Source organism: Manis javanica, chromosome 3, assembly GCF_040802235.1.
Source record: "Manis javanica isolate MJ-LG chromosome 3, MJ_LKY, whole genome shotgun sequence".
NCBI lineage: Eukaryota > Metazoa > Chordata > Mammalia > Pholidota > Manidae > Manis > Manis javanica.
Window position 1 is genome coordinate 207,992,141 of NC_133158.1, and position 26,310 is coordinate 208,018,450.

The 26,310-nt window shown below is 37.8% G+C and overlaps 1 protein-coding gene across 1 annotated transcript in view; it reads left to right on the forward strand.

The window, feature by feature from the left end:
- The first annotated feature begins 1,842 nt into the window (after positions 1 to 1,842).
- The window catches only part of ADAM7 (ADAM metallopeptidase domain 7), a 52,365-nt gene continuing 27,897 nt past the window's right edge, over positions 1,843 to 26,310 (forward strand). The window contains 7 exon segments of the mRNA XM_073230507.1: positions 1,843 to 1,891; positions 3,089 to 3,139; positions 10,297 to 10,400; positions 14,494 to 14,571; positions 23,144 to 23,220; positions 24,221 to 24,413; positions 25,736 to 25,789. Coding sequence (XP_073086608.1) covers positions 1,843 to 1,891; positions 3,089 to 3,139; positions 10,297 to 10,400; positions 14,494 to 14,571; positions 23,144 to 23,220; positions 24,221 to 24,413; positions 25,736 to 25,789 — 606 coding nt within the window.

Consider the following 26,310-nt stretch of genomic DNA (forward strand, 5'->3'; position numbering starts at 1 on the left):
AATTATCCTTCCTGGTTAGAATATCTGGCACAATCAAAATCAATTTCTCCTTTAATCCGTCATCTCAGATACACTACCATTCTAAAAACAGGTCTAACAACATTATTTCTGTGTTTACACTTTTTGCAGCTATTGCCTTCAGAATAGAGGAGTATCTTCTTACTCTGACAAACAGACCTCTTTGCAGTCCCCAGCCTCTTTGCAGTGCCCAGCCTCCCTGGGTGGCTCAGCCCATGGCACCGCCCCACCTCCCCAGTCCCATGTAGCCTGTGTCATTGTTTAACCCATCTCCATTCAGCACCCAGTTCAGGGATCTGTCCGAGTGTTATATGTGAACTGACTTCAGCTAAATTATTTTTAAACAATTCTGTTGCAACATAGAGCAACACTCTACTAGAGAGTTCCTACCTGTGGGCAAATATCATTCCATTAATATCTAACTAATACATTTTTGTGTCCTGCTTAAATGAGTATTACGATAGTTACAAGTATGTGTTACTAAGTTGAAGCAATGAAAAAGTCTAACAAAGGAAATGGCAGAAGAAAAGGCTCGAGGGACTCAAACCACAGCAATAAACAGAACACAACCCAGAACAGAAGAAACGCATGCTTCCTGACTTCACAGGGAGAGTGAAAATAAAATGTTTTCTTATGAATTCTCCTTACTAATTAGGGACAAATGGGTGTGATTCTTAGAAGATGAAACCTTATTGGAAAAAAGACTTCAAGCTTTTGAATTTTGATTTCTACTTCCAGCCATGCACACTAGCAAGCAGTAGGACCACCAACTAAGCACAGTGGGGGACAAAGGCCCCACATGCTCCCCTCCTCCTTGCATGACTTGTGGCTGGAATTGGAAATTGGAAGGGAATGCATTCCTTAATTTCAAAATTTGTGAGGTGCCATTTCCTTTAAGATTCTCACTGCTGTAGGATGCCTCTGGGATGCTCAGAGGTCATTGTTTAACCCATCAGAGGTGAGAGGTAGGGCGGAAGAGTGGGAACCTCATGAATCGATTGTCCAAGAGGCTTGGGCTTGCACAAAACTCAATTTGCTAGTTGTCCTTGAGCTGGTGAATTTCTCTTTGGCAACTCAGTGCTTTCCCTCACATAATGGCTAAACAGTGGCTACTACATATTGTAAAAACTGAATGAGCAAGTCCCTCCGTCTAGTGAGGGCTCAAGGTCTGTGTTTTACTTCATCAAGAGGTTAACTTCAAGCCTGTGCACAAACAAGGTTGTGCATTGTGAGTTAAAGTATATCTGAGTTCCAGTATCTCCTTCTTTAACTTTCTTCCATGAGGAGACGACCTTAGCTTTGCGTTGCTGCTGGCACAAGTTGGAGGGCCATCCCGGCTCTGCTGCCTGACTAATGGGGTGCTGCTGGAATAGGCACCCAGAGATCAAGCTGGTGCAGAAGGTACAATTGTGGATGAAAACAATCTGCAGACACTGAATGGGCAGCGACTGTAGAGGTGCTATCACATCCATTCCTACTCTCAGAAGAAAGGCATGATGGATTCCCAAGCTATTAGCAATATTAGTGCGACCTTGGCTCCTAATATTTGATGGTCCATGACCAGCTCTTTGTCATAGGTGACTCTGAGGCTTTTAAATTGCCTTGGGATAGCCCAACAGAGACCCAGAGAAGCTTGAATTTTCAGGAAAAGAAGAGTAGTGGCAGAATTTTTTATTGGTTACAATAAATCTGTGTTTGCTGTCTCTTCTATAAACTGAGTGCAGCAATAGTTATCATAAATTAATCAACTTCTTAAACTGTTATTTACTGAGTTCCAACAGTGTGCAAGGTCTGGAGTTATTAGACCCTGTAGGGGACAACGTGATGTTAGCTGCGGTCTCTGTCTTCAAAGAGCTTGCGTGTATTTCAGAAGGTAAAATAAAAATGTTCCCAACAGTTCTTGGTATGGCAAATATTCGAGAGCAACAATAGGCAAAGGGGCATGCAACTTCCGATACAACACTTTTCTTTTTTAAGATCTAAACAAACTTAGTGCCTCAGGCTTCTCTACATCTAGTGTACAAAGAAAAGTAAAGAGACAAAACTCACTGAAAAACACTCACACATCAACATACAGGCTGTAGGTAGGGTAGGAACAGGACAAGTTTTAGGAGGCAGGGGAAGGAGGAGCAGCGTGTGCACAGGTGGGTAACAGAGGTATCGTGAAGTACGTGATGCATCGGCTCAGGAATGGCCCCTCACCCCAGAGAGTGATTTACCATTTGTCAAACTGAAGACGGGTGGCCTGGAAGAGAGAATGCAATTAAAACACTGAACACTGACAAGGATACTATGAGTTCTATTCGGTCAACCCTGAAAAAGATGTTTTAGCTGAAACTGTAGGAAGATGAAAGGAGAGCCAGTACGTAGGAGAACTCACACAGAGTGCTGCTTAAAAGGGCAAGGGCCCCATGAACGGGGCAGGCCAGCCCACCCACCACATGGCTTGCTGGCTGGAAGCCAACTCCCTGCTCCTTTTTAGTTGGTGCTCTTAGAATATTTGGCAAAAAGTGTGTGGACATGATACCGTATGTCTCCTTACATTTGGCCACCCATGTAGTGAGGAAATTCTCCTCCAAAAAGCAGTGGAGGGCAGAGTCTCAGTCATTCACTGGTAATTCTCAGGAGAAAACTATAAACTGTGCAAACATTATCCTTCAATAAGCGGTTAGTTTACACTAAAAATATTTATTGAGAGTCTACTATGTGGGAGGCCCTGTTCTGGACCCTGGGGACATAGCACTGGAAACCAACAACATTCTCTACATTACATTCTATTTTAGGCAGATAGATGAAAACACAAATGCAAAAATGGAAGTCTTCACTGATCAGGGGTTTAGTCTCCACTGGCCGAGTGGGAAGGAGGGTAAGGGGAGCTTAGACATTGCATGAAGCGATGTGCAATCTAAAATAGAGTAAGCTCAGAGGGTCTTGCGGAGAAGGTGATGTTTGAGGAAAGAACTGAAAGAAGGGATGGCACTCTGAAGTGACATGTTGGTGTATTTATTCTGGATGCAGCAAGAAGGAAGAGCAGCTGAAGCGAGCAAATGATGAGGTCCGTGAGTAACAGGGAGGGACTTGCAGATCCTCACAAGGAACTTCGCCTCCACTCAGTTAGATGGTAAGTCACTGGAGGATTTTAAACAAGAGAATGACATGGCATTGCTTCCATTTTGAAAGGATTACTGGCTTCTTTTGAAAAGTAGACTATGAGCTAGAGGAAAGACTAGGACAGAACAGTGAGACCATTGGTCAGGTGGTCATTGCAGTCATTGTAGTAATGCACGTGAGATGATTGTGATTTGCTCGGATGTAGCAGTGGAGGAGATGAGAAGGGGTTAGATTCTGAGTATATTTTGAAGGGAGAACTGACCAGATTTCTTGACAGATTGTGTACAGAGTGTGAGAGAGAGATCAGTGCCCTGGACCACACCGTGGTCATTGACTTGAGCAGCTATATTGATTGACAATACTGTCACTTCGCGAGGTTAGCAAGACGTTTGGGGATGAAGATCTGTAGTTTTGTTTCAGTAAATATTAAATTGGTGATGCCCATTGGACACCACAATGAAGATGCCAAATAGACAGCCGAAGTCAAGGAAACATTTCTGGGTCGTATGGTTAGGCAATCAATAGCATAGCAATGGTTTTTAACACGTGATTTATTGAGATCTCCAAGGTAATAAGTATAGACAGAAAAGAGAGTAAGCTCAAGGGAAGAGCTGTGGGACCTTCCAATGTTTAAAGGTTGGGGCGTGAGGGGAAATGAGTAAAGAGAAAGAAGGAGCAGCTAATGAGGGAGAAAAAGCAGGGCTGGAAGTCAAGGAAGGAGAGTGTTAAAAAAAGAGGGGGTCAAATAGCAATCACCCATGACAGGGAAATGAAATCAGGACTGAGAGGTGACCACTGAATTTAAAATCTGGAGGTCATCGGTGACTTTGGTGAGTAATTTCAGAGGGACGATGGAGACAAAAGAGACTGTCTCTGGTCTCTGACTGGAGGGGCTTAAGGGGAGAATGAAGATAGGGGCAGTGATTATAGATCACCCCTTGAGAGGGTTTTATCACAGAGAGATCAGAAAAGTAGTGAGGCTGGTGAAAGGGCAGGTAAGAGCAAGGGAGTCACTGTGACGTCATAGTCTAAAGGTGAGGAAATGACAGCTTGTTGAAGAGCCAGGAGCAGGTGGGAGCGAGTCCTGTAAGAATATGGGACTAACGAAGAGAAGCACAAATGCTGTCACCTTGGACCAGCTTTCCCAACAAGAGAAAGTCTAGTTATATTACATTTCATTTCATACCGTGATACCATTTGGCTTTAAGTCAATACTGTTCAAACCATTTTGGCCTTACTGAATTTCTCAATTTTCTTGCTGTCTTAAAATTCTTATGAATCAGTTTTGTTCAAGGTGAGAAATCATGTCAGCCCTCCAACAAAACTGATGGTTTTATATGTATACTGCACTCTCCATTCATGATCTGACTTACTCTGCAAAGTGATCCTGTGTAGAAAGCATCTTAATGATTTGTTCCATGTGAATAGCCAAGTAATGTGATGATTAGAATTAAGAGGTGAAATTACAACATGCTCTGTTTATTCTGGGTCTGCCATTCACCAGGAATAACCATGTCCCTTTGGGTGGCAGAGCAAGTCAATATTTTATAATTTTGTTGCATCTATTACATATTTACTATGCATATTAATCAATAAATCTGTGGTTAGAAATGGAAAATATAAAGGTGATAAAAAACCAAATTTGTCATTCTGGCAAGTCAAAATTTCTGTTTACAGTGAAGAAGGGCTTAGAAAAAGGGGAAAAATCAATGAAAGCTTGGAAGGAAACATGGCATACTGATGTTAAAAAATATCTTAGAGGTCAAACAATCCCAATATACAAATAAGGCACTGGGGCTCAAAAAATGAGTGACTTGGCAAAGGTAGTAGAATTAGTTACAGGAGAACATAATGCTCCTGATTTTGAATGTAGTGTTCGTTTCAATGCATTCAGGACCCAATTAATGGACTGAAATTAGGTTCTACAAAGAGAATTACAAGGTCCTCCTTGATTAGGGCGCGTGGTTTGGGAGTACTCTGTAATGATATTTCTTTTCAAGTCAGACAGAAAATGCTAATTTTTTTCCAGTGTTTCTATGTGAAGTTTTTGCTCTTACTGTTATCATTTAAGTAAGATAGTTTTCTTTATTCACTTCCCTCTCTTCATTCCCTTGAATTTATTGTCCTTTTTCTTCATGCTGCTCTTTACAAAAGTGGTATAAAAGAAAGCATTTGGGGTCTGCAGAGTGTGCTGCTTCCTGTTTCTGACTTAGAATCTTATCTTTTATCATCTCCCATCTTTCCCAGGCCTCCAACATTGAAAATTCACTAGTTTAAGCCCTTAAGAAGCTCTGAGGGATAGCTCTCCATGCTCCCAGCCACAAGGAGAGAGGGGGCAGCCCTGAGGAAAGGAGAGAGAGAAGGAGGCTCTGCAGAGCCAGGCTGACAGGGTATCTGGATTGTGAGGAGGTCATAAGCGGACAAGGTCTGTGCAGAGCTGGAGGCGTCCAAGTCAGATACATCTGGTCAACTGGTTGGCAAAGGCCAGCTGATTCTAGTGGTGATAAGGAATGAACACAAGAATCTACCACCGCAGAACCCCTCACGGCAACCAAGAGGGGGTAGATTAGAGACCCTCCTTGACAGGATGCTTCACTAATTTACAGTAAAGAAGTAGGAAGGGACCAGAACATTCTCATACTTCTTTTATCTTCTTCAATATCTGCTCTTGGACTACATTTGGACTACACAGAGCTCCTTTGATATTGAAATATATTTCAGGGTTCTGTATTTGTTTTTTAAAAACTTTGATTCTTTTAGTGATGTTGTTAGTTTAAATAGAAAGGTGACTTGTGAGTGAGAACAGATTATAGACTACTGATATTATAATATTGTGCTACTCTCTATACTAGTCACTCGATAGACTTTGGAATTGAGGTGTAAAATTCTGTAAGTTTGAAAGATTGATTATAGAGTCATTATGAGAAAGAATAAAGCTTGTTTCCTTCTCATAAAAGAAGAACCAATGTATAACAAAGGGAACACAGAGCTAGGCAGAAATTATTTTTTAAGCTCTGCTTTCTATTTGTTGATTATATGGCTTAAGTCACAAACATTTTTCTTCTTTGACAGTTCATGCTGTTTCACCTGGGTTACCCATAGGTAATGCTTATCTCTAATATTTTAGATATGTCAGCCAGTTGGCCTGGCCGTAACTTGTTCAAAGACATCAGACAAATGCCTTAAAACTGTATCATTTAACATGACAGTTTAAATCATTGAGAGTCCACAATTAGTATTTTGAAATTTTTTTATTCTATGTTCCTCAGTTTTGACTGTAACAAAAGTGTCTCAATATAGTTCATATCACCCAATTTAAAATGCTCTTTTCAACTGTGGGTGTGGGTGAAGCTGATGTTTCACTTGGCATGTGGATGAGTATTTGCTTGGGGACAGATCAAATGCCTGAGGATGCCCACCCATCTTCAACTCGAAGGGAGAGACTTGAGCTTATGTAAATATCAATGGTTGTAAATATACTTGAGATAATAGAGTAGAGGAGAACAATTGTCAGAGTGATGGCTTCAGAATGGAATCCAATTTGTTAACCGTGGGTAGACTTTAGAGGCCTGAGCAGTACATCCGTAGAAACAGGAGAGAACTAATCTGTATTCGCTTGCATACTGAAGTAAGGTTGATGTGATACTGGGAGAAAATGAAACTTTTTTTTTCTGATGGACTCTTTTTTCCAGTGAAATAGAAAAGGCACTGATTAGCTGAGAGTAAGTAAGACGAAATTTAGAGATTTGAGGAAAGAGTTGATGGTGTAAAAATAATCCACTATGAGAAGTGGAGAGTGAATACACCAGAGGTCAGCAGATTCATTTCACACTCACACCACCGTTACGAGATACATGTTATTAATATGTCCACTTTATAGATGAGCAAACAGAAGGACAGAAATGTTTTGTGCTTTGCCCTACGCCACAGAGTTAAAATGTAGCAGGCAATTTACCTTTCGAAGCTTTAAAGCCAGGTGAGTGTGTTAATCCTAACACCAATGAAAAACTATTGAACCATTTTTAACATGCACAAGTCACGATCAGATTTGTATTTCAAAAAGATCGCACTTGTTGGAGCGTAACCAAAGAAAGTCAATGGTAGTTTGGACAGGGATGGAGACAGAAAAACTGGAGAAAAATGGATGGGATATTTTTAGAGGATAAAATAAATGTACTTAGTGATGGATTGAGGATGAGGGATATGATGACTACTGAGTTTCAGATGTACAATGTGGAACAGTTGATGGCATCATTAACTAGGAGAACAAGGTGTGTGTGTGGTGGGGTGGTGGGGTAGACAGTACTCTAAAGTTCTGTACCTATTGTGTTTGCAGGGGCTTTGAGCCCTGCCAATGAAGATGTTGAGAAGATAGTTGTCTGTAAAGATCTATCGCTCAGATGGTTAGAAACATAAAATGTGAGGCATAGCCTAGAGATGGCATTTAAACCATAACTGAAGATGAGATGGCTTTGGAACCAGAATGCAGTTAAACAAAAAGAGGGTATAGGATAACACCTTGAAAATTCCAAAATTTAAAGGTTGCGTAAAAGAAGATACACACTCACATTGCCAAAGAGCTAAGAAGATGTTAAGACTGTGTGTCAGGGGAACCAAATAGAATTTTTCAAGGGTGAGGGTGTGGTCTCCTGGTCCAAATACTATAGACAAGGCAAGTAGCAAGAGGGACCAAAATATCCCTTGGATATAGAAACTGTGAAGTTGTTAGAAGCATTAGTCAGCTATACCAGTGGAATAATGAAGGCAGACGCCAGACTGGAATGTGTTAGGATGAGCTGGAGGTGAGAAAATGGCCAGAAGAAATGCAGATAAACTTTGAGAGGCATTTAGCTAAAAAGAGAATGCGACAGGTGATGGTAGGACCTGTGGACTATAGGACTGAGGGTGGGACTTTTTCGAAAGGGAGAGACTTGAGCTTATTTAAATATCAAAAGAAAGCTTCCGGTTACCATTGATTGGTTCAGTGTATGGGAATAAGAGAGGGATAATTAACCATGTGAAATAGGGGAGGAGGTAAGGGGTGTCTCCTAACGTGCAAGAGCACATAGATGTAAATGTGTTTGTACAGGTCCTTTGCACATTTGCCTAGTCGTGATTTCTTCTTTTGTATTGATTTGAATAGGTTCTATGTTATAAGGATATTTACCCTCACTTTTTATTATATATGTTGCATATATTACTGGAGTTTTTGTTTGTGTTTAAATTTAAATTAATTTGTGATTTATAGCATAAATAAGTTTTCATGAATAAGTTTGGTCAAAAGGTAGAAGCTTCCAGTTTTAAGTAAGAGAATAGATCCTGAAAGTTCTCATCATGAGAGAAAAAAGCTTTTTTTTCTTTTTCTTTTTCTTTTTTTCAAGTATGTATGAGATGATGGATGCTAACTAAAGTCATTGTGATAATCATTTCACAATGTGTGTAAGTCAAATCATTATGCTCTATACCTTAAACTTATGAAGTACTGTATGCCAATTATATCTCAATGAAACAGGGAAGAAAAACAAAGTTATTTTCCCTCACATCCGTCTCTTGCCCCAGTGATTCTCTGGGCTCTTTGATCAGGGCAGGGGGGTAGAATATGGATTAATATCTTGTGTTTCATAAAATACTATAAAGGCCATTTTCCCCATGGCCCACAAGGTCCAGGCTTTTATAGAAAAAAAAAAAACATTCTCAATACATCTATCTATCTTGTTTCATTGACTTTTCCTTCACAGTTTCTACGTGTGACATTCTGCACAGAAAGATCCTCTTCAACCAAAGTTTATACAAACATGCTTCAAAAATATTTTCTAAGACATTTTTTTCTCTTCTGAATTTTTACTACATCTGGAATCATGTTTATATTAGGCATGAGGCAGGGAGTCTCTGCCCAGCCCGCCCCAAGGCCATCACCTCACTGGTTGCCTTTAATTAGTACACGATGTCCACCCTCCAGGTTTTAGCCTGAAGAACCTCACAAATTGGGTAACATGATCAAGGGACACTTCCTTGTGCTGGATCACAACCACCTACCTGTCTGTTAGGTCCTTCGTCCTGCCTGTAGAAGGGGGGACGAAGAACCTTGTACGTCTTTTCTCAAGCTCCTGTGCCCTTCTTCTACCAGAATCATCCAGAATGTTTCCCAGGAATTTATTTTTCTTGATTTTATTCATTTCTCAGTTTGAAGGTATGTCTTAACATTTTTTTAAAATCATGGTTTTGTTGTTATGCTACAAGGTAATATCTCTTTAGTCACAAAGTTTAAATTGTAAATGATAAAACCATATCCATTGATGATTTTGCTGAGAACATAGCATAGGACTTGGACTAGATTATGGTTAATCTTGAGATTCTCTGACTCTGTGAAAGGCCATCTTGATCTTAAGTGCTTGGATTTACAGGAAGAGGGAGGAAGGGGTGGACATTACTGAGTACCTGCAATGTGACAGACAGGGTACTAGCCATTAGCCACTTGCTTATTAGCATATTTAAAATTCTGTATTATCGTCTCCACTTTATAGATAAGGATGTTGAGACTAACAGCTACAGATACGACTCATGGCCATACGGCTAATAAACATAAAACTGATTCAAATAAGAACAAACTCCAAAATGCTATGCTGTTTCCTCTGCATCTCTCTTTAGTGAGGGAAGGAGAACTCACCTCGCAGACACCTACCAATTTAATAGGAAATGTATAGATTATATTTACCACTGATTCAAGAGGACCTAATACCCCTTAACAAATGAAAGCCTTATGTTTAGCTGTGAGAGTTAAGATTTCAAGAGCAAATGTCCTTGGGAGATGAATCAGTAACACACATTGAAACAATCCTTCACAGTGCAGGCTCGAACAGGTAGCAGAATCCAGAGACAAGCATGAGAATAAGATGACGAAAGTGATGATTGCAAAACACGGAGAAAAGATGGAAGAAACTGCAGGAGCCTGATTTCTTTGCCTACTTTCCAGTTTTGCTTATAGGTTCCTGCTTTGGAAATATCGGTCTCCATTTCCTCACATCCGAAGTGGGGATGCTATTTCAGAGCGTTGTACGCGACCGCTGACTGGGAGCAAGTGAACTCTTGTGAGAATAATTCTTGTATTCAATCACTGTGGCTGAAGGTTAATGTCCCATGTTTTCTCCCCCTTGTGTTTCCTTTTAGAAAAGGTAATCCTTGGAATATTCGGTCCAGAGCTGGTTCATCCTAAAAGGCTTCCTCTGATACAGAAGCGAGATGTTTGGCAGAGCCGTGGCGATGACTTACAGGTACAGGATATAATGTGATAAGCAAGATTGCTTGCTTTCACAGGTTGTGGAAAGCAACCTCTGGCTCCAATCAGGAGCGAACAAGACAGGAAGCTCTAATTTTCTTGAGGACCTGCGATGTGTTGCAGACACATTCATTTTAAAGCATGTTGGTGGGTGGGTGGAACAAGGGGTTTGTGGAGGTGAAAGCAACACTTCAATGAATTAGGAAACAAAAAGGACTAAGGTTCAGGTTTTAAGGGATGCCCCTAAAACTTTTCCAGTTTATGTGAGGAGGCCCACTAACAGCTTTCCAGGCTGATTGAAGACAACCTCAGTTGTTCTGAGCTGGTGCCTGTGGGATGTTATCTCTGAGCATTTGCTTTCCCAGGCAGCTGGTATACGGGCGAATTTGCCCTACAGAACCTGCAGCAAGCTGTGCAGCTGGCACCGGAACGAAGTGCCTGCTTGGCCTATTGCTTAGAAGGGTCTTTACTTGCATGTGAAAATTTAAAACATTCAGAATTTTATTTTCAAACAGAAAATTTTTATGTAGAAAATACATAAAACATATAATAGGGAGCAAGCTTCAAAATTAGCTTATTTTCCATTCCCATTATGTTAAAGACATTTAATAACTGTCCAGGCTCTTGCATTTCAGAGCCTTAGGTTTTGAATTTGGCTTAAGGAGAACACTGTCCCTTTGTCCCAAAACTCCTTGAGACGGCAAACCTGTCCCAATGCAATGAATTTTCTGCCTTCTCCATGAGAGAAGCAAGCCTGCCAGGGTCTCATTTGTAAATTTCTCAGTCATAATTAAGACGCATTTCAACTTTCCAAATGGTCTCCTTGAGGCCTCTTTTCCCATGGCTTGAGATGATGAAAAAGCATGTCTCCATCTTCTGCCATCTGGAAATAATATCTAAACATTTTTCTTTTATAACGTCCATATAAACAGTTTTTCTCTTGATCTCCAATTCTTTTCTCTTCTTCCCAAACCCTTTTTTGTCGCAGGTCAGAGGGCTCAGTAAGAGGGCAAAACCAGCTTTCTACTACCCATTGTGCAAAATCTGGTGGGCTCTTCTGCATCTATTATGTCAAAACTTAATAGAGACTGATCTTAAAAGTCCCAGTATGAATATATCAGATGAGCCTGGACGAGAGCAGGAAATATACAGCATGAGTTTGGAGCATCTTGTAGTCCTGGAAAGTAAGGGAGTTTTCAAACAAATAAAAAAATGCCAAGCTGTATTCCTGGGTGTATGTCAAAAGACCACAGCAGCCCACTGAATGGCTCCCACTGGTCAAAGAAGGGACAATCTGAAAAACAAAGTTAATAATAGAGTTTAGGACCATAACATAAATTATAAATTAATATCGATGAGCCCATGTGATATAAATAATGGAATAAGTAAATAAATGGTGGAAAATAGACAAATCTCCTATCCAGAAGAATAAAACCTTGATGTAGACACTCCCCTCCCCAGGAGATGGAGCATAACTCCCCTCCTTAAAGCATGGGCTGTGCACCGTGGCTTCCTACCAAAGAGTTGAATATGCAAAAGGTGGGGAAATGCTGACACATGCTGCCTCAGCCAGGTGACAAGGTTAGCATCATCGTGATGAGTCATGCAGATGTAATATGATCAGAACGGTACTTTATTTTGTTGTCTTCTCCCAAATCTCCATAGCCCCAATCTAAGCAAGAGAAAAACATCAGAAAAATCTAAATTAAAGGGTAGCGTACGAAATTCCTGACCAGTACTCCTCAAAACTCTCAAGCCCATCAAAAATAAGGAAAGTCTGGGAAACTGTCATAGTCCAGAGGAGCCTAGGAGATATGACATGAAAACAGTAAAAGGACATTAGGCAAAAACTAAGGAAATCTGGATAAGTGCAGACCTTAATTGGTGATATCAATTTTAGTTCATTAGCTGTGACATATACACCATAGTAATATAAGATGCTAACACAGGGAAACCTGAGTTGTGGGCTACATGGGAATCCTCTTTCCAACTTCTCTGTGAGTTTAAAATGATTCTAAAATAAAAATAAATTTAAAACTTACATGAAAAAATAAAAGTATAAAAATTTTAAAAGTCCATTTATTAAAGACAGTAAACATGACAAGATTTAAATAGTTTTATCATATTTAACAGGATTAACAATAGTTTCTTACTATTAGCTAATATACAATCCATATTCAAGCAAATTCCAAAAAAGTCCAATCATGCCATCCTGTTAGACCCACACACACATGCAGGTCATCATGTATGAAAATCAGATCCAACCCTTCTTATTTGAGTACCTAGTTTCTTGCCGACCTGTGGATTCTGTGTCTTCATAATAAAGTCCTAATTACGTTAAGCTTACAATAAAAAACATCCCAACTAATTCACATCTCACAACTAACAAATCCAAAACTGTCTTTTCTGTCCCTCAAAGCTACCCTGTTTTAAAAACCCTCTTTTCAGTAGAGGCACAGTGAAACCAAAAAGCTGTGATTCTTGACTCCTGTCTTGTGCCTCCCCTACCAGGCAAGCTCTAAGCTTTGTAGATTCTAGCGTGCAAATATCCTAGGAAATTTGGAAATTACCCTTCCATATGCCTGCTGCCACTGCCCTGCCCAAATCACCGGTATCCCACCAACAGCCTTTCAGGACTTTCCCTGCCTGTGGTCATGATTTTTGCTGATCCGTTACCCATGGTGAGGCAGCCGTGTACAATACCACTCCCAGTTCTGCACTATTCCACCTAAAACTTTCCCTTCTCTTTACTCTCAGGATAAGGTCCAAATCCTTGTAAGTGACTGACTAGGCTGCACACCCTTTAGTTTTTCCTACCTTTTCATTTCTCATTTCTGCTCAACTTCCATTTGATTTTCCAGCAACATTACATTTCTCTGTCTTCCTCAAACACGCCAAGCTCTTTCCCCCCCTCACAGCTTTGCATGGGCCGTCCCACGCCCCGACTGTTCCTCACTCATTCACTGCATTTCGCCTCTTATGTATGATGTTTATAATACTTAGTTACATGGCTTGATTTTCTTCTTTGCCCAGCTGTCGCTTCCATGAGGGCAGTTACCTCTATCATGTGCACCATCATGTTTTCCATATGATCACTAGGTTTAAAATAGCAGCTATTAAATAAGTGATGAACAATAAACTAAAGAAAGGTGGAGGATATGAGACCAACCACTATGAATCCTTAAATTATAAAATACTCTTATGAACCATAAAGAAATGAAATCCCAGTAAAGAAAATGGTGGAAGGACATAAATGAGAAATTCATGTAAATAAATAAATAATGAGAAGTAACTAAATAAAATAAATAACTAAAGATGCTAAATAACAAGAGATATATTAATTCCAATGGTCATTCAAAAAAACAATTTATCACAATAAGTTATCACTTCATGATTTGAAAACCTTTTATTAATGATAAGATACAAGAATCACTATGAATTTCTGATGACACTCTAAACTTCGTACGTCCTTTCTTCAGGGTTATTTGATAGTATTTACAAAAAGCTTAGATGTTTTTCCACATTGTTGACAAGAAAGTCTGTCTAACTATAGTGAATACTTCAAATCAAACTTCTCATATAGATGTAAATTAAATAAATTCACATTGTGCTTGTCAGCCATAAAATACATACTATGAAAGAACACATTGGAATAGGAAAATGATCGCGGTTATAATTTATTTTCATGTGAAAAGTAGACTGCAAAATTGTATACACAAAACTGTTAAAAATACATAAACAGAAGATCCATGGGGGAGACGGGTGTGGAACTGTAGGGATGATAGTAATTTGTATTATCTTGGATAAGGGTACAATATGCATTTTTTCATTTTATTTGATTCTAACTGGACAAAAAAAGCTCATTGAAAATTTTAATTACAAAAATAATTTGAAAGCAAAATCCTCTATATTAGCTCTCAGAAATTCAGCGTTATCAGTACTTATCATTTTGCCTGTAAGGCCTGCTAGGCTGCTGGGTGGGCTGTGAATGACCTGGAATCCCCCACCACACACATGTACCCATGCCCCACCCCGACACATACTAAATGAGCACACATTTAAATCACTTGATGGATATTGTTTTTCAGGAAACTTATGAAGAAGAACTGTTGTATGAAATAAAGCTAAATAAAAAAAGCTTAATACTCCACCTTTGCAAGATCAAGGTAAGTTCTGTTATATAGTTCAATACCTCATGGATTTATTAGTCTATAGTATCCCAGTTTTTGTAAAAACTGTCAGTGAAGCAAATTCCTCAAATCATTGTTTCTATATCTAATTCGAATTCTTACTCTTCTAATATAAGCCCATCTCATTTCAATGGCTTACCAACAGTTATAGTCACTGTTCTCTATTTCCTACATTGCTCCCCTTTTAGGGTACTTGAAGTTCTTTGAATTCCATATACTCACTCTAGAAAAGAGTTCATGCATTACTGTTTTGTGAGCCAGTGGAACAAAAAACATTTGGAAACCATGGCTTTTAAAGTGACTTCTAAATTACTTAAAATAGAATCAAACCAAGTTCTGCTGGAGAGTAAGCTAAGAATTGGGAAGAATTTACTTCATCAAGTTAACATTTATAAGCTAGATAAGTCTAAAGCCTTCACTTCTTTATTAGCTCTCTCCACAATATTTGCTATTGTTGAATTTCCATTGTTTTCCTTTGGGCCATTCCTGCACACAATAGCTTTGCCTCCCAGCCCCAAACATTAAAATCATGAACTGCCAAATGCTAAGTAAAATGGGAGGCTAAGTCTATTGAAGAATTGGTACTCTGGCCAATCAGCTAAGAACAAAGCCAAACCAATCCAAAACAAATGTAAAAAAAAAAATCCCTCCTTCCACTCTGAATCCCCCACTGGACACATGTAACTTAATAGCATACTTACATTGATCATTCATTCGGACTGCATATTTTAACATTTTTAGGATAGAAGACTAACATGTATCAAGCAATTTCTGTGTGCCTTTCCTCAACGGTATCTCTCAATCCCTGCAATATCTATATGAAGCAAATATGGTTTTATTTCCATTTTACTGCAGAAGAATGATAGGTTCGCTGAAATAGTAACTTGTCCAGGGTCACAATGCACACTAATAATACATTATTTGGTGAAAAGTTTCATTTTCGTTTTCCAAATTAATTGTGCAATTTTATATAACCTCCAACAATGTATGAGCATCCCAGTTGTTCCACGTCCTCTTCTCACTTGGTGCATTCACCACTTCTAATTTTAGCCATAGTGGTAGGTTTGATACTATCTCAGTTTGGGTAAGTTAGCAGTTCTCTATTGAAACCTTTTTCATGTGATTACTGACCACTTGTATATCTCTTGTAAGGTGTCTGTTTAAATATTAACCCACTTCGAACTGGGTTATTTGTTTTCTGTTGAGTTAGAGATCTTTATATATCCTAGAGTGCAGCCCTTTGTCGAATATATTTCTTGTTGATGGTTTCTTCCAATCTGCGACTTTTTCATTCATTTTCTAAATTGTGTCTTGTAAAAGAGTACAATTTCATAACTTTGAAGAAATTTTAATTCACCAAATTTTTCTTTTGTGATTATTGTTCTGCAACCTGTTTTCTTCTAGTCTTCCTGGTTCTCACTTTCACTTTTGGTTTATTACCATCTTGAAATTGTCTGTCTGGGTAATTTGCCCAAGAGTTAAGGTTCTCTTTCTTCTGGATGCACAGCCCAGTTTGTTCGATTGTATTTGTTTGGTTTGGATTATTTTCACAAAATTAAATGAAAATTGCTGAGCTCTCTACTCTGTTCATTTACTTTTCAGTCCTTAAACCACAGCCACCTTGTCTTGATTACAGCAGTTTTATAGTAAAGTCTGAAAGCCAGTTTCGGTAGCTTCTCTAATTTTGTTCTTCTTTTCAGAATTTTGTAGAAGTTCTAGATCCTTTATATTTCTCTGTAACACCTAAAATCCACTTGTTAATTTTTAATTTTTTAAAAGCCTTCTGGAATTTTTGTTGGGATTTTATGAATTCATACATCAATTTGGAGAGAATCGCTATCGATAATATACAGTCATCATGTATCTCAGTATTTATTTAGGTTTTCTTTAATTATTATCATAATATTTTATAGTTTTAGTGTAGCAGTCTAGCATGTGTTTTTAAAAATTTATTTCTACATTATTTAATGTTTGTGGGGCTCTCATGAGCAGAATTATTTTTTATTATTTCATCTTTTCTACTGGGAGGACTTAAATTATGAATGTATTGATTGTATTATAGATTACATAGAGATTCACATCAGCAAATATTGGCAATTTTCTTCTTTCTTTCCAGTCAATATTCCTGTTGCTTCTATAGTTTACTGTAATGACCAGTAACTTCAGTACAAATTGAGTAGCAATAAGAGTTGGCAGCCTTACATTAATCCTGATCTTAAGGGGGAAATGTTCAATATTGAATGTTTAATATGATATTGCCAGTAGATTTGTCATTGGTGTACTCTATTAGATTGAGATCATTACATGAGAAGTTTGCTGAAAGTTTTTTTCTAACACGGACTGATTTTAAACATTAAACCGTCTTGCATCTCTGGGACAAAACCTTCTTTACAGCATTCAGTTTACTAATATTTTCTTAAGGGTTTTTGAAACCATGTTGATGGATAGATATTATTCTGTATTTTTAGTTTTTTATGATGTCAGATTTTTTTTGTTAGGGTTAAGTTGGCCTCAAAAGGTAAGTTGGGAAGTGTTTTCTCTTCCTGTATATTATGAAGGATGTTGTTTTTTATGTTTAGCAGAATTCACAAATGAAACTCTGTACCTTAGGGATATTTTGTTTGTATGTGTGGGAAATGAACAGAAAATCTCAGCAAAAAGAAAAACAAAAAACAAAAAAGATATAAGAAGACACAAGTGTAAATTTTAGAACTGAAAAGTAAAATACTTGAGAAAAGAAGACCTCAATAGATGGACTCAATATCAGGATGGAAATAACAATAGAAATAATGAATGAAACTAGAAGAATAAAAATTGTAAAATCTAAATAACAGAGAAAATTGGCAATAAACCAGACATTCTCAGGAATATATGAGAATAAAATAAAGGATGTAAAACTACTACCATTAGAGTTCCAGAAGGAAAAAGAGTATGGAGCTAAAAAAGTATTCAAAGGAATAATTTGATACTGAAAATTCCCAAATTTGGCAAAGAAAACCCCGTAACCCTACAGATACAAGAAGCTGAATAAACTCAAAATAGGATAAACTTGAACTCAAACTCATTCCAGGACATACCATAGTGTATAAGTGTATACATATATATATATATATAAACACTTACTATATGTATATACTGTATTATCTAGAGCAAACATTAAGAAGCCTATACAAAGAGATATGCTTAAAGACAATATAGATACACCAAAGTGGAACATGATCACATCAACTGATGCAGATAAAAGCTTTGCACAAAATTCAACACTCATTTATGATTTAAAAATTCTTAGGAAATTAGGAATACAGGGGAATGTACTCAACTTGATAAAGAATAGTTACAAAACCCTATAGCTAACATCATACTTAATGATGAACGACTGAATGTTTACCTCCTAAAATCATGAACTGGGCCAGTATGCCTGCTCTCAGGATGGCTAATCATTGGCACAGTCTAGAAGATCTAGTCGGTGCTACAAGACAAGAAAAGGAAATGAAAGGCATATAATTTGGAAAAATAGCAGAAAAAAATCCTTATTTTCAGATGACATGATCATAGTTTACATAGAAAAACCCAAGGAATCTGCCATACAAAAAAATAAACAAATAAAAAAAAACCCAATAGTGAGTTCAGCAAGGTCACAGCCTATATCATCACACAGAAACCAATTGGATTTCTATATACTAGCAATCAACATACAGAAACTGAAATTTAAAATATAGTAATACCAATTGCAACTGCTAAATAAGGAATAAAACAGTTATAAACCTGAGAAGTATATATAAGACATATACAGAATAGTACAAAATGCTGATGAAAAATCATCAAAAAGATGTAAATAGATGGAGTCTTATTCTGTATTAATGGATTGGAAGACTCAACGTAGTAAAGATATCAGTTCTCTCCAACTGATAAATAGGGTTATCACAATTCCTATCAAAATCACTGCAAGAGGTTTTGTAAGTGTAGACAAGATTATTCTAAAATTTATAGGGAAAGACAAAGGAACTAGGGTAGCTGAAACAAATCTGAAAAAAAACAAGAAAGTGGGAGGAGTCACTTCACCCAATCTTAAGAACTATTATAGAAACACAACGTCATATTGTCAGGGGAATAGACACACAGATCAATGAACTCAAATAAAGAACTTAGAAATGGTTCCACACAAATAGAGCCAACTGACTTTTGGCAAAGTTTCTAAAGCAAATCAATGGAGAAAATATAATCTCTTCACCAAATGGTGTGAAACAATTGGTTATCCACATCAAAGAATTAAAAAAGAACTTCAACCTACATCTCAAACTTATGCCAAAATTGACTCAAAATGGATCATGGCCTTCAATGTAGAATGCAAAACTATAGCATCTAGATATAATACAAGAATATCTTCAGGATCTAGAGCTAGGCAAGGAATTCTTAGGCCTAACACTAGCAACAAGATCAATAAAAGGTCTAATTCACAAATCGGACTTCATCAAAATTCAGTGTTTGCTCTGCAAAAACCCCTTTTATGAGGATGAAAAGACAAGCTGCAGATTGGGAAGAAGCATTTGCAAACCAAAACTGACAAAAGACCAGTGTATGGAAAGAGTTCTCAAAACTCAACAATAATAAGGCAAGCAATCCAATTGGAAAATGGGCAAAAAGCATCGGGAGACATTTCACCGAAGAGGATATAAAGATGATGAATAAGCACTTAAAAATTTATTCAACGTCATTAGCCATTCAGAAAATGCATTTTAACCCTACAACAGAATATCACAACAGACCTCTCAGGATGGGTAAAATTAAAAAATATTATACCATCAAATGTTGGCAAAGGATACAGAGAAAGTGGATCATTAATGCATTGCGGATGGTAATATAAAATGATGTAACACTCTGGCAAACAATTCGGTGATTTCTTAAAAAATGAAACATGTAACCTCTGTGAAATGTAGCAGTTGTGCTCCTGAGTATTTATCTCAGAGAAACAAAAACATACGTTCACACCAAAAGCTGTACACAAGTGCTTGCAGTTTTATTCATGATAGCTCAGAACTGGAAACAACTCAGATTGCCTTCAACAGGCGAACAGTTAAACTGTGGTGCATCTGTATCATGCTACTCAGCGGTAAAATGAATGACTTGGATGGATCACAAAGACATTATGCTGAAGGACAAAAAAAGCCAATCTCAAAAAAAATCACATACTGTATAATTGCATTGGTGTAACGTTCTCAAAATGACAAAAGTACAGAGCTAGAAAACAGATTCGTAGTTTTATCGTTGCTAGGGATTAGGGATGATGTCGGTGGGGGGTGGGTAAGGAAATGGCTATAAATGGTTAGCAAAAGGGAGATCTTTCTGGTGACAGAATAGTTCTGCATCTTGATTGTAGTAGTGAAACACAAATCTACATACATGATAGAATGACACATACACATTTTCCAGTGTTATTTCTGGTTTTGATTTTGTACTATAATCATGTAAGATGAAACCACTGGGGAAACTGAGTGAAGGGCACACACTTCAGCCTCTATGCTATCTCTGTAACTACCTATGAATCTATAGTTATTTCAAAATAAATGTTTTATAGTAAGATACTAGTACTTTGTACTCAAAACTGAAAAGGGCAGAACCCTTTGTTTTATAAGAAAATAAAATTTTACAATGTAGTGTTCTGCGGGAAAAAAAGTGATGCCCACCGATTCAATGCCTGAGCTGAAATGTGTGTCTTGGTCCCATGCTGAACATATAATCCTAGTTATTTGAAGTTACTGAGAATGAAGGCAAGGTGTGTTCATGGAACACAAAACATGAATTATCCACAATTAGATAGAGCTCAGTAAATTTCAGAGCACAGAGTGTTACTCTGACTGAACAAGAAATTGGCCACCTGTGGCTGCAGTCAGACACCTCACCAGACAGCATGAATGTGAACAATTAACTAAGCTCCTTTCCCCTAGCAACTTCTAATGTGCCATTGAATGAAGAGTTAACAGTTTTGAGGGAAATGACTCAGTCCCCCCTTCCCTGGTTCTAGGGACAGTACTTTCTTGGGCACATCAAAAAGTTTATTATTTATGTGATATGTCTGTATGAAATTACATTCACTCCAGGTAACGTCATCTCCTTCGGCCATCATAATTTCTCTACGCAGTCCTTCCCACCAGTCTTCTTTTCCTGGTCTGTGCTTCTCTTTTCCTTTTGTTGGTCTTTTATTTATATAAGACTGTCCTGAACTCTTCATTATTAATCTTTGGAAAGACACAAAACTCAACTCTTGCATTTCAAAAGCCTTGACTCTCAACCGAGTGTTTCTGTCATGAGTTTCAATAGTCTATTATTTAGGCTTAAATTAAGCCAACACCTTCCTTTCCTGTTCTTCTGTTCTTCTGCAGCATTCATCTCCAGAAGCAGTGGAGACACACAATCCTAGTTCTGGGTCTGAGGATACCTGTGGGTTTTGATACAGGGGATGTGAGCAAGCAGAGCAACTCTATTGATTACTCAGAATATTATCCTTTTATTTGTGCAGAGAAAAGACTATAAGGAATTACATGAAAATATTAGCAGTGGTTGTCTTCTGATGGTAGGATTTCAGGACAATTTCTTTTGTGCTTTTATGTTTTCTAAATCTGCTCTGATTAATACATATTGCTTTTCTTTAACTATGTAGCAACTGAATTACTATGTGTTCAGATATATATGTGATAATATGTGTATCTGTATATGTGATATATATTATGTATATATATTATATTTAGATTAAAATATACATATATGTAATATACATGATGCATATATTCATGTAGATGATACATATGATGTACCTATCACAATTTTGGGGCATTAAATTTGGCTCTTAGGGCAAGAGGTTTATGCTCAGGCAATATTTTCTCCAGGTTCTTCTCAAGATGCTGCCTTCCTAAAACTGCCAGAATCTTTTTCTGTCTCTTCTGCAGTCTTTATCAAACCATGAAATCTAGGTAGAAAAACTTTTTTTTTTTTTTTTTTGTAAGTGGGATTGATTTTGCTTGCCTGTTTCTGTTTTTAACATCAGAGGACCTTGCTGAGATTTAACAGCAGCCTGGAGGCTTTTCTCTCACTATCTGGTTTTACCTGTTAACTTTTTTAAATGAGTAAATCTCACTACCTCTCTGGGCCTCTTTTACAGGGAGTTCCTAGCCTCAAAGTACAGTGAGATGTACTACTCCGCAGAAGGAGAGGAGTCAGCAGCCATCCTCAGACCACGGTGTCTTGGGGGATTCCTGTGTCTCTTCTCTGAAACTTCCTTCCTCGTGGGACTGCCAGACCTCCTTCCAGCTTTTGCAAGCAGCTTCCGAAAGTGTTCAATCAGTCACTGACTGATCCGAGAATGGCAAACATGACCCTCTGCACTCTAAAAGAGGCTGATCACGGCCTAAGCAAATCAATAACTGCTAATGTATTTTTCTTTGCCAACTGACTTTCATACTCCAAAATGGTGTGAAATCTGGAGGAAGGATAAGGCAGGACACTGAAGAAGTATGAGGCACCCTGATGAGATTGTAAAGCTAAATGGATAAAACCCAAAGACGTGAAACAACTTCAACGCCTTCATCTAGCTGACCCCTTTGTGAATGACAACCCCTTGCCCAGTCCTGATGCACCACCACCGAAGCCTTTCCTTCACTCTCCAAATGAATCTTTGTTCATTTATCATTAATACTATGCAAGCAGATATAGGCTCTACTTTGATCATCTTATTCCCCTTTTCAGAACATGCACTCTGCGGCCTTCTAACCAAAGATGACGTTATTCTCCTAATAAAAGTATTTTAAAACTTATTTCCTCTATTTAAGGCAGCTCTCAACTACGAAATCTAAGTCATCACGCAATCTTTGTAAAATAGAAAAGAAAGAAAGCTAGGTAACATTCCCTTATGCAGTGGGTGGTGTTCCCTGTGAAGGTCTGAGGTCCTTGGAAGGCCACGGAAAGTGTCAGACATGGCGGGAGTTGAACAGATGAATGTGACGCAGTCATTTCCTGGTGGAATCACCACGGGCAGAGCGCCTCTAAGAAAGAGGCCAACTTGATTAAAGCAGAGAGGCAGGAGGGGATCTGGCTGGAGAGTGAGATTTAATTTCTGAGTTATTATCAAAATGACGACTGAGTTATTGGCTTGATTTCATAGGCAACTGGAGAAAAATTAAAACAATAACTCAAGAGCGTTAGTTTGCTTGAGTTTTTAGGACGGGTTAAAAGAAGATTATTTCCAAGGAAAAGGAGCCCATTTCTGAGGCTGGTGCCATCAACTAACAGACTGCTAAATTTGGCAGGGAAGAATCCATATACTGTTTTGCACAAAATAATTGTGAAATTAAAGTAAAAGTATTCTAATGGAATTTCAAAAATTTCCAAATGAAAGAGTGCAGTGAATGAATGCCTGAATGGATATAAATGTAATTTGTGAGAATGACAATTGTGAAATCATGAAAATATATTGTGATCATGAAATATCTAGCTGTTAATATTTAAATAATATCAATGTATGTATTTATGTTAATAGCCTCTCCGTCTATTTCAGGATCACTGCTTTTATCAAGGATCCATCATACATGAGTTTGATTCTGCTGTCAGTATCAGCACATGTAATGGTCTGAGGTAATGGACAGTATATTTCTATTTCTTTTATGAATTTTCCCATGGATTTTTCAAGGACAGTCCCTTCTTTCCTTTCAACACCTGTAGTAAAGAGGAAAATTAATGGGAGAAACTACTGTATATTTTCAGTGTATCCACCCTAGCCTGCTGTTTATGTTTTATGTTCATTTTTGACAAAAAGATGTCTAATACACAGCCCTATACAAGACAAAATTTTTAGCATTGGATCAAGGGATTCAGAGCTGGAAGCTACTGGAAGTCATTCGGCCTGTCCCCTGGTGTTACATCAGGATGCTGAAATCAGGGACTTGCTCCCGAACATTCCATCTACTAATCATAGAACTCAGTCCAAAACCAGGCCTCCTTACTTCCAGTCCTGTGAATTCCCACCATACCTTAACACTTCATACTTTTTACTAAATCAGGCAGTATTTCCAGTCTCTAGAAAGTAAAAGTCACTAGTAAAGGCTGTGTAAGTTCTCTATAGATCTTGTGCTCAAGGATACAGGGAGGCAAAGCAAGAATTTCTTCATTTAAAAGGACTTTACTTAAGTAGTTCCCAGTATTTTCAAACCCTTGTAATGACAAGATTCCCACAGAACAGTATTTTGTGCTTCCATATATGCACTCTACAATAATTGCATGATGGACATAAAAATTCACAGAAGTTGTACAAGAAGTCTGCGACTTACTAGGGGTCCACAACTCCGAATGGGAGTTGCTACCTCACATAGACTTCAAATCAGAGATCAGGCTGTCAAACTTCTGAAAATCCAGACAGGTTTGCTCTTACAAAAGTTACTAATTCAACCAAAGGCCACCTGTCATCTCTTCCCCTTATTACTTAGAACACCTGCTAAGTGTTCATGAGGACTTGACCTTATAGTTTCCCTGTGTTCAAAAGACAAAGTAATAAAATGGAGCAGAGTGGTATTGTGTAGTAATGCAGTAGTAATATGGAATAGATCTTGATTATATATTATATTCCCAATTTCCACAGGGGGTTCTTCAGGGTGAGTGACTGAAGGTATCTCATTCAACCAGTGAAATATTCAGATGAGGGAGAACATTTGGTGTTCAAATATAACCCAAAGATGCAGTATGCTGCCAATTATTCTTGTACAGAGCTCAATTTTACCAGGACAACTGTTCCAAGGGCTAACCCTAAATATATGGAAGACTCCAAAGCGGAAGTGAGTGCCTTATTTTTAAATCATCTTTATCGCCTAGGTAAAATGCCTCTGGTTTCCTCTCTGATTTCAAGTGAGAGATGACGAGCCCACCTAATGATGTGTACTTCATGGTACCTGAGACTGACTCTTCACTATGGTTTAAAATCTGAAATGTCAAACCTCTGTTTTTGTTATCTATATAGAAAACTGTTCATCCCCTGCAGTAATTCTGTCTGTCTCATCCATTTCAAGGACCAGAGATACCTATAACCCTACAGACAGATTTTTGGCATTAGTGGCTGGAAAGACTGAAGTTTACAATGTCTTAAATTTCCCCTAGATACTGTTTCTTCTTGTCTTCTCTGCCAGTTTTTGGGGAATGAAGTGGGTGATAAGCCAGTTTCTCTCCTTTTCATCAGGTCAAATATCCTCACGTTTAAGGACAATTAAGAGTAATAACAAGTTCATTTCCTGGTGGAATGATCACACAGTGAGAGTCATTTGTGTTTTATGCTTTTTCTATACAACTAGTTCATATCACCATAAATCCCCACAAAGCATTAGCCCGTAAGGTCCAAAGGTGTCCATCTTCTTCACATATTCATGGCCTAGACTGAGTCTGAAACTTAGTATGTGCCTCACAGATGTTTTTCAGTTGCATCCATCAATAAATAAATGATTACTTAGTCTACAAAAGGATGACTTCTTCAAATTTGGGGACAATATGCCTCCAGTTTATACTCAGAGAATATGCATGTATCTCAATGCATGATTCTAAAAACTGAAAACAGTGTATGGACATTTTATAAATAAAAGATCTGGAATTAGCAACTTTTATACATGCTGCCTTGGAACTGAGATTACTGCTAAGCGGGAGTTTGGGAGATGGGGGGAGGTTTAGGGCTATATAGTCAGTCCTATTAGCCAGTCCTGCATTTTGCTCTCAACTCTAGATGGGCCTTCTTTCCATGAGCTTAATACTTAGCAAACATTTACTTTGTAAACAAAAATAACTAAATGTTAAAAACTGGACTCATGATTCTTTATTCTAACTCATATTGTACCTGAGAGATTAAACAAAGAGAAAAAGAAGAGTCAAATATGGAATATAATACAAATGGAATGCAATAAAACTTGGAGGTTTATTAAAATCTGATGTATGGGGCCACATGTTTTAATAATACAGTTTTATTTAGATATATTCCTAGAATTACTTGATTTACTCCTATACCTTACTTTCCTGTATCAGTAATATTTATATTTCTTACTTTGAAAATCTTAACTTAAAATGCTAAATTGAGAACTATTAACCCTACTTTATTAAATTTCCCATAAATTTTCAGATATTCCATAAAGAGAAATATGTCAAACTGTTCATTGTTGCTGATGATAACATGGTAAGTTTTTAGATGAGCATTTGCTCTTTATTCATCCTTACAAAACTATAGCTGTGATTCTAACAAAGAGAAAAAAATATTTTAATCAGATGTCCATTCTCAGTTTAACATTCCGTTTTTAGATTCCACAAATAGATTTAAATGAGAGACGGTAAGGTCCTTTGATAATACAGCACACTCAACCAAAATAGAATTTCCGTTCCCTATTACAAACATATGGAAATGATGAACAACATATAAAATATTGAGAATATGTTTACAATCTGTAGTTGAGCCCAGAAGGACACACAGGAAATCTCCAAGGGCTAAAAATAAGGAAGAGAATTTCTGTTAAAAAAGTAAGAAAAATTCAAAGGCTTGGTGACACACTATATAGAATATATTATATAACACCCAGATCCATTAAAGGGCTGCCCCCACCCTGAAAAGGGAACTAGTAAAGTTCTCTCCACTGAAACTGCAAAGAGAAAGGAAATGCTCTGTCTTCCTGTAGTGCTGGGCAGGGAAAACATTATGTATGG